The following is a 9,223-nucleotide window of genomic DNA, read 5'->3' on the forward strand; positions in this document are numbered from 1 at the left end:
TACTTTTTTTTTTTTCTTTTTAGGTTAAAAGTACTTCTTTCTCTTTTACTCATAATAATGAATAATAACTACACCTAACTCCCTAATAATAAATTATCCTACCAAATCCCTAACGATAAATACTGCGCATTATTATTTTTATTAAAATATCTAGTACTAGTATTCCATTAGCTGCTCAGCCTCAAATTTAAAATAGTAAGATAAATGAGTTTCAAGTACCATATTTTCAAAGGAAAAAAAAACGTAGTACTTGAACTGGCAGATATATTGACTGTCAAAATCAGAATGTAAATTTGGTAATTGTTAGACTATTTTTATAGAGTTATTAGTTACTATTCCTAGTTACAAAACAAAAAATAATTATACAATCTTTTTATACATTTATTATTTTTAGAGGAAGAAAAATAGAAAATGAATACATAAAATGAGGTATTACGGTGGAGAATTCTTCAAAGTATCAATAAAATTCGAATAGATGATGCAAAGTTGGAACGAAAATAGGGAGAATGTGTCGGTGTCATTTGTTTGCCTTTCTATTTTGTCTCTTCTTTTTGTGCAAACCTAATATTCTTCCAACTTTTTTTTTTATATTAAAAAAAACTACAAGTTCCTCAATCATAAGTATTAATCAAAACTTATTTATTTTTCAATAATTCAGTTTGTTGACCCTAAGCCAGCAGTATATTTAAGGACAATTTCATCATTTTTTCTCTTATTATATTATATTGGAGGGGGTTAAAGGTTGAAGTAGATTAAAATCTACATGCCTACTTCAATAGAGGTATTTTTACAAAAGCAAAAGTATTTTTTCGTTCTACTTTAATTTAGTAACATATAACTTTTTCAAAATTATGAGACTTGTTTAACTATTTTCTTTATTTTAAATGTCACTGATATTTATCAAAATTTTGAAGAAGAAATGAATTCAAGAAAAACAAATTTTACTATTACATAAATATAATCGTCTTTTTTTAACCTAATTGAAACAAGATAAAATATGGATAAGATAAATTAAAAATTATGTTGTGTTACTATGTAGTACATAATTTTTGCTGACAGAAAATCAACCGACAGAGAAGGGGGACAGCGGTAAAACGATAATGCTTGTTTAATAAAAAAAAATTAAAATTGGTAAACAAAAATTCCTTTGTCATAAAATTCTTTACTCTGTATTATATAATTTCAGTATTTTACTCCTGTAATTCTTTATTTGAGGTGTCAATCCCTTGGAGCGCATGTTTGTTGACCAATCAACAAGAAAAAATAAACAAATGCTCCTTCAATTTATTTTTACTTGCCTACTATTTTAAAAGATAAATACTCAAAACTTAATATTAAATATCAATTTAATAGAGATAATAAAACAATAAATAAATATATCAGTTTCTTTTAAAAAGTATATGTCAAATTTAATAGTGGCAAATATTAATCAACATTAATAAATGTGTTCTGATCGAGAGATTCTTCGAATTTATTCATTTTTTCTAATTTTTGAAACAGAGCGATAAAGGAGAAAAACAGAAGCGGTGTTCAAAGTTGGGGGGTCTATTTCTCTGTCTTTTTATTATCTTTTACATTTTTGCTGCACACATTCCTATATACTGACTTTCTTTTCTTCCTGTTTTGGACAATTTACAAAAGCAACAAATACAATCTTCTTAAAGTTGGTCCCTTTTTTCTTCGTTGAAAATGATTAATTGAAGTGGGGTCTGTGATTAATCAAACCTTAATGCACTATACCAACTTCCGGTTGCTTCAAGAACTTGTTATATACAACAAAGGTAATTTTTTTATACTTTCTTGTTCTTCTTATACTGTCAAAACATTCTGTTACAGTTTCATTTGCTTTGCATTTCTTTTTTTAATAAGAGTGAAGGGGTGTGGGTGTGTGGTACATACATGTGGGTGTTGTTGTTCCAATCTTGTCACTTTTGTGTGTGGGTTCATATATGAGTGATTGAGCTTTTTGGGTACTCGAAAAATTTAGTCTTTTCTGAAATCTTGCTTTCTAGGTACTCAAAAAGCTTCAGTACTTTTCTTTTTTGTTAACATTTTTTATTGGTTTCTGAGAGATTTATGTGTCGTTGTGCAGATTTGGAGTTTTGCAGTTTGCACCGCTAATTTAGTGAGGTGTTCAACTTAGAGAGAGAAAGAAAGTAGTGGAGAGAGAAAGTTATGGCAGCAAAGTCTGATGAACCAGCGCCACATCCACCAAAAGATCAGCTTCCTAATGTTTCTTACTGCATTACTAGTCCTCCTCCATGGCGTAAGTTCTCAATTCTGTTTTTTTTTTTTGACTTTCGAAATTCGGGATATGGGAGGGGATTACAAGGTAGGAAATCCAACACTCAGGTGAAAGTTTCAGGTAGCGAATCAACTGAGCTACTAAGATTCTTCCTAAATTTTGTTAGATTGCTTTGTTCCATCTGTTTTTTTGGCATTGTAGAATAATCTTCTCTTTTCTTGCTTGGAGCATATGGGGACTGGTTTTCCTGAACTCTGTTCTTTTGTCCCACGGGTTTTACTATTTCTCATTGAATTGATTCATAATGTAATGTGTGTTGTTGTCCCACAGGCTTTACTATTTCTCAGTGAATTGCTTCTTAAAGCATGTGTTGCTGTATTGGGCATAAACCATATTAATTGCTTTTGTTTCAAGTTTTGAATTTTCTCTTTTGAATATTCTGTTTTTTTTCTTGTTGACAAATTCACGGCCCAATTGTGTTATCGTGTCGAATTCGTGGGGTTTAGATGTTATGCTGGCGAATTGGGATCTATAAGCTGGTTACATAAGAAGTAGCTTGTGTGCACACCTTTTTTTTAATTCTAGTTGATAAAAGTATATGATTATTTTTCCCATTTAACCTCATACTACATTTAGCTGTAATTAATGGCATTTCTTATTATACTCCTTATGTGTGAAAGTTCTTCCATTTTTTGTGTGTGATTAGTATTTTTTATGCTATCCTTTTCTGGTCACACGTGAAATATCAAGCAGACTTAGTAGAATTATTGTGTCTGGTGGGCTGATTGTAGAAACTATTGTCTCGGTGACTGATTTTGTAGTAATATCTACTCAGTTAAATAATTATTTCTTTTTGTGCTGCTGATCTTGAACAAATGTCATATAATACTTTTTTTATGTTGTTGATTATTTTCTGTAATATGGACTGTGGACTATGGTGATTTTGTCTAATTGTTGAATGCAGCTGAGGCAATCCTTCTAGGATTTCAGCATTATCTGGTTATGCTTGGTACCGCAGTTATCATTACTACGGCTCTGGTTCCCCAGATGGGAGGAGGAAATGTGAGCTCTACTGACACTGCAAAGCTGTTATACTGTGTATTATGATTTTTTTACTTTTTTTTTTGTTTAAAAGTAATGCGACAATACTAAAACAGAATATTCTCTTCCCCTATGCAGGAGGAGAAAGCCAAAGTTATTCAGACAGTGCTATTTGTTGCTGGGCTGAACACCTTGTTGCAATCTTACTTTGGAACTAGACTACCAGCTGTGATCGGAGCGTCTTATACCTTTGTTGCACCTACAATTTCAATTATCCTTTCGGGACGATGGAGTGACCCAGACCCTGTGTCGGTTAGTGTCTTCAGATGCTGATTTTGTCCTTTGTTGTTTAAATGATGTTATTTTAATCAATTGAATGTTAAAAAGGATAAATAATTGGAATCTTGGTTTTGTGATGAAGTTCTCTCGTAAGTATCACAGTCAAATCATGGAACAAAAGTTTAGCTGTTTTATTCTCTTTAAGCTAACAACTTGAGTGCCAAAATCACTAATGCACAAAACCCACAGTAGCTCTGGAAACTAGTAGTCAATTTTCCTCGAAATAATTCTTATTAGTGCACTCTTTTAATTTCTGTAGAAGATGTTTAGGCATAACTTGGACTCATCCACTTCATCTTGATGATATTCTGTCTGTCCTAATATTAATGTTACATTTTCTATTTTTTGTCAGAGATTTAAGAAGATAATGAGGGCCACCCAAGGTGCTCTTATTGTTGCTTCAACAATTCAGATTGTCTTAGGCTTCAGTGGTCTCTGGCGCAATGTTGTGAGGTTTGTTAGTATGATAAGATTTATATTCTGCCATTTAGTGTCAATGCATTTCCTTGACCCCACTTGCGGGATTTCACTGTGGGTATGTTGTTGTTACTGTCAATGTATGACTGGTTGCTGTTATTCCCTATGTCTAGACAGACTTCTGATCTACTTCCTATTATGTCAGTATGTGTCTGGGAGATGTTATTCCCTATACTAGACTTCTGATCTAATTCCTGCAATTTAATAAAGCACTCTTTTCTACTCCTGTTATGTTTCTTTTTTGGGATTGAAGATCAAGTATTTGCTCAATGGGTTAGTTTTGGTGGTTCACTGCATCATGTCGATTGTGTCATCATTTTGTGTCATTGAAGTGAAACTAGCTCTAATTGGCATTTTATTTCTTTCGATTATTTAGGTTCCTGAGCCCACTTTCAGCTGTTCCTTTAGTTACTCTTGTCGGCTTCGGGTTATATGAGTTTGGTTTTCCTGGGGTAAGTAATGATGTAGATGCACCTTTTTTCCTTTTTGAACGTCTACTTGTTTGCTTCTATATAATGCCGAAATGTTGACTATATCTTATATATTTTAGGTTGCCAAATGTGTTGAAATTGGGTTGCCAGAGCTGGTCCTTTTGGTCATTTTCTCTCAAGTGAGATGCTTTATCAAGAAATATATCCCTATCACTTTATGTTGCTTTGAATTGTAGCATATAGAAATGTGATTTTGGTTGTCATTACAGTATTTGGCTCATCTGATACGCCCGGGGAAGCACATATTTGATCGTTTTGCTGTTCTTTTCACCGTTGCAATTGTATGGATTTACGCCCACTTACTTACAGTGGGTGGGGCTTATAATGGAGCTGCACCAATGACCCAAGCAAGCTGCAGAACTGATCGTGCTGGACTCATTGATGGTGCTCCATGGTGAGTGCTTTTCTCTTCCTCACCCCTCATCACTTGCTTCAGCATTAGGGCCTTGTCATACCTTCGGAAATTACATCACATTTCCTCTTGTGGGTCCAAAAAGAGGATTTAAAAAATTGGAGCTTTTTGTTGAAGTTGAACTTTTAAGTAGTAGGTGGGTCTCATGTTGCAAACTGGGTAGAATACAAAAGTAGGTAGAATAATTAAGTTCAGACATATTGACGATCCAACTGAAGCTCGGAAGTGGGTGGTCAAATTCGATTAGCAATTTCCTGATCTCAAGATCATATTGATTGTCATACGAGCTTACAACTTCATCAAACAACTCAAGAAATAGCTCAAAAACTTGAGTTCGAATGAAAAACAGATATTTCCAAATTCAAAACCATAGACCATCACATTTTTCAACTTTTTTTGTCAGTCGCCGCCTGAGAGTACATATATAGACCAGGTAGGATGAAAGTTTAGTCACCTTGTCGGGTAATTAGAGTCATAACTAAGCTTTCAACTATCAGATTTAAAATTCAGGATTATAGGTGTATTGGATTCTTCTTGCATAACAGAGGCAGGAATCATATATGGATTCTGTCAATAAAATCAATATAGATTTTGTCAATCTTTGTCTATATCGACGCTGAAACTTCAAATAATGAATAAAAATATCAAAATTTAGATATACGAAGAAGTTGAAATCATCATATTCCTATTGAAGTTTTGTGTGTTTGGGTTTGTGGTGATTATGGCGACTGTATGTAGATAAAAATTGGAAGATATGATTATTGGCTGACATTTGGGATGGTGAGCAACATATTGGATGGTGAAGGAAAAAACACTTGTATCCGAGTGTGCTTGCGCAAGACATTATGCAGATGTTATTTTATACCTAGAGATGGATTGCTAGGTTATTATTCAAGTCGAAACTCGAGCCGAGGTTATGCAACTATGTGAGCATAGGTTTGTTAATAATCAAGCTCAAGAGGGATCTCACACTTGGCTCATTTAATATGTAAACGAGTTCTGCGAGCTTTATTTGTGAATTGAAATAAACATTCTATGTTGGGACAAGAGGGCAGTTTTGTAACGTATGTGGCAACCAGAAACTTCGGAATAATAACACTTCGATACATGAGATAACTTCATAATCAGCTTCTAACTCCTAGGTTTTAATTGGCCTACATACTCATGTGTTGCATTCTTGTTGTGTGATTTAACGTTATTAGATTCCATCAGCAGGAACACTTAAGAAGATAAAATGTGACTGGTACATTCCCTTATGTCCTCTTTGCCATAGTAGTTACAATTGGAAAGTGCTTGTGCCCTATTAATTGCTATTTATTTTTTTACTTTGAGCATAATTGGAAGATACAACATTGAAATTGCAATTTAGGAAACTATGCAGTTAATAAGTACCCTGACTAGCTTGTGATTAAGCCCTAGTTAATTTATGTGCAAGTTAATAAGGGTGGGTGTTTGAAACTCACCTACCTGATTTTCGTGCTTAGGAGTAGATACACCATCTTTTGAAATCAGCTGTTAGTTTTCATTGTTGTACTACTTAAAGCACAAATAGTTTACTGTTTTCTCTACCTGCACTTCTTCAATGGTGGTATTGTTCTTGTAACACATGAGATGGTATTTTTCTGCTTCAAGCTTTCAATTTACTTGTTTACATTTGATTCCAAGTGCTTCTGTAGTTCAGAATGCACTTGTTTGGTGCATTCAAGTGTCGCTCAACCATAAGCAACTTATAATGTGTAACTATTGATGATATTATCCTCTTGTTTCACTGGGTTTTGTTCGCAGGATTAGAGTTCCATACCCCTTCCAATGGGGAGCACCTTCATTTGATGCTGGTGAAGCATTTGCTATGATGATGGCTGCATTTGTTGCTCTTGTTGAGGTTCTATTTTTTTACCTGCTTGACGTAGAAATTTGTGGAAATTCTGAATGCTTTACGCTATCTTATTGGATGTTTTGCTTGTTAGACAATGTTGCTGACTGCATAGAATAGGCTCAATAAATACTATATATGAGGCCCTAATTTTCGGGGAAGATATCTAAGAGTTGCTTCTCAACCTTTGTCTGTTCTTTTCTTTTATGGCTTCCCTGCTGTGTTTATGCCCGTTTTGCTTCCTTTTTAGTTCTGTTGTTTCTTTGCGCACTTCTTCTGATTGCTAATTCTTATGAAGAAACAGATACTTGGGTTAGACAAGTCTGGAAGCAACACCCTTTCTGATAGTTGCTTTTGTTTTTCAGTCCACTGGTGCCTTTATCGCAACTACGAGATACGCAAGTGCTACTCCATTGCCACCATCCGTACTCAGCAGAGGTGTAGGTTGGCAGGTAAAAAGGCATTTTCCTAGATCATACCTCCCACACCCTTCCCTCCCCATTCTTTAGCATAACACAGAACAGGAATCACGAATAATATCATCTAGTTGACATGGGTCTTTACTTGCAATTGGCATTTAACATTATGGGGAGGATTGCCCAACCCATCTCATCAAGTTACAAGTCTTCTTTTGTTTGTATCTCAGGGAATTGGCATTTTACTGTCTGGGTTGTTTGGCACTGGGAATGGATCTTCTGTATCTGTGTATGTCCAGACAAATTCTTCTGCTGAATGATAAACTCTTGTTACAATGTTGATTGAAATGAACTTTCTTTCCTAACATGCAGTGAAAATGTGGGTCTTTTAGCACTGACACGTGTTGGTAGCAGAAGAGTAGTTCAGATAGCTGCGGGATTTATGATTTTCTTTTCAATTCTTGGTAAATCACCTGCTTAAACATTCCCTTTGAGAAAGACGTTGCTATTGATAAAGTTGATAATCCACTATCCCCTCCCCTTCTTTTTCCCCTGTGGTTGATTTGACACACGATTGTCTTCAGGAAAATTTGGAGCAGTCTTTGCTTCAATACCAACATCGATTGTAGGTGCTTTGTATTGCATTTTATTCGCTTATGTGGGTAAGTTTATCAAACCAAGACATCCAGCAATCTCTGATCCATGTTATTGATGAATTAATCAGTTCTTATGTCGTCTGTCCTTTGCAGGCGTAGGAGGCTTAAGCTTCCTTCAGTTTTGCAATCTGAACAGTTTCCGTACCAAGTTCATACTAGGCTTCTCCATCTTTCTGGGTTTGTCAGTTCCACAGTACTTCAACGAACACACAGTTATTGAGGGTTATGGACCTGTTCACACGAGTGGACGATGGGTATGGCAAATTGACATTAGCTCCTGAATATCATAATCATCTCCAATTATTTTCTTGTTTTTTTAGTTCTAGTCATGTAAAAGAGCTTGCTGAGAAAAGTTACATGCTTTGTTATTCTTCAGTTCAACGATATGGTTAATGTGCCATTCTCATCGGAAGCTTTTGTTGCGGGTATCCTGGCTTATTTCTTGGACAACACAATGCACAAAAGGGATGGTCAGGTAAGGAAAGACAGAGGCAAGCCATGGTGGGACAAGTTCAAGTCTTTCAAGACGGACACGAGAAGTGAGGAATTCTATTCCCTCCCATTCAATCTCAACAAGTATTTCCCATCCGTGTGATTGTCTCGTCCTTTATCATGAAGATAGAAGGGTCATATACTCATATGGGATGTCATCACAAGTCTGGGTTCTTCCGACACCCTTCAAAGCTGTGTATTGGAGTGCATTAATTCTGCGCCACCAATTTGCTTTTATATGTATCTGCTACTTCCCAAAGGTATAATTAAATAGTCTGACATTTGTTAATTGTTTTCTTTGTTGTAAATCCAAGGTTATATGTACTATGAATAGTAATAGAATAAGCTTTGCTGCTTTCAAATTGTATGCTGATTTCAGTAGCAATAAGCCTGTTGGATATGAGTTAGTATCAAGCAGATTTTGTTATAGTATTACTGAACACAACACAAAGCAAATAGAGAAGAAAAATATCACAAGGAATTAGTACTGATTCATAAATTGGTTGCATGGTGGAGCCAGGGTGGTCCGGTAACACCCTTTGTCGAAATATTATGTGGTGTGTAGAGGTTAAATGTTAGCGCTATAATTTTGCACTCTTAATACAACTGAGAAGGAAACTTGTACACCCTTGCCAAATTTCTGACTTGGACGTTGATTGATTGCGGTTAGGTGATGAGATTAGTGTCAAGAGGACAATACATTCTTTGTTTGGTACGCGTAAACTGGAAGATAGGTTATGTAGTTCATATTGATGTAATTTTCGGAGTTCAAACCCAACCT

At 35.1% G+C, this 9,223-nt stretch overlaps 1 protein-coding gene across 2 annotated transcripts; it reads left to right on the top strand.

Annotated features, from left to right (window-relative positions):
- The first annotated feature begins 1,569 nt into the window (after positions 1–1,569).
- LOC125860895 (nucleobase-ascorbate transporter 6) lies at positions 1,570–8,876 on the top strand. Of its 2 annotated transcripts, none has more exons than XM_049540942.1 (15): positions 1,570–1,781; positions 2,093–2,266; positions 3,210–3,307; positions 3,425–3,598; positions 3,978–4,078; positions 4,479–4,554; positions 4,653–4,712; positions 4,803–4,987; positions 6,791–6,887; positions 7,244–7,330; positions 7,525–7,583; positions 7,667–7,758; positions 7,879–7,956; positions 8,044–8,204; positions 8,327–8,876. In XM_049540942.1, the coding sequence occupies exons 2-15, from the start codon at positions 2,176–2,178 to the stop codon at positions 8,543–8,545; spliced, it is 1,578 nt and encodes a 525-aa protein (XP_049396899.1). In that variant the 5' UTR covers positions 1,570–1,781; positions 2,093–2,175; the 3' UTR covers positions 8,546–8,876. The 2 variants fall into 2 exon arrangements, with proteins under 2 accessions (XP_049396899.1, XP_049396898.1); XM_049540941.1 differs by lacking the exon at positions 1,570–1,781 and adding an exon at positions 1,831–2,012.
- The last annotated feature ends 347 nt before the right edge of the window (positions 8,877–9,223 follow it).

This window comes from Solanum stenotomum, chromosome 3 (assembly GCF_019186545.1).
Source record: "Solanum stenotomum isolate F172 chromosome 3, ASM1918654v1, whole genome shotgun sequence".
NCBI lineage: Eukaryota > Viridiplantae > Streptophyta > Magnoliopsida > Solanales > Solanaceae > Solanum > Solanum stenotomum.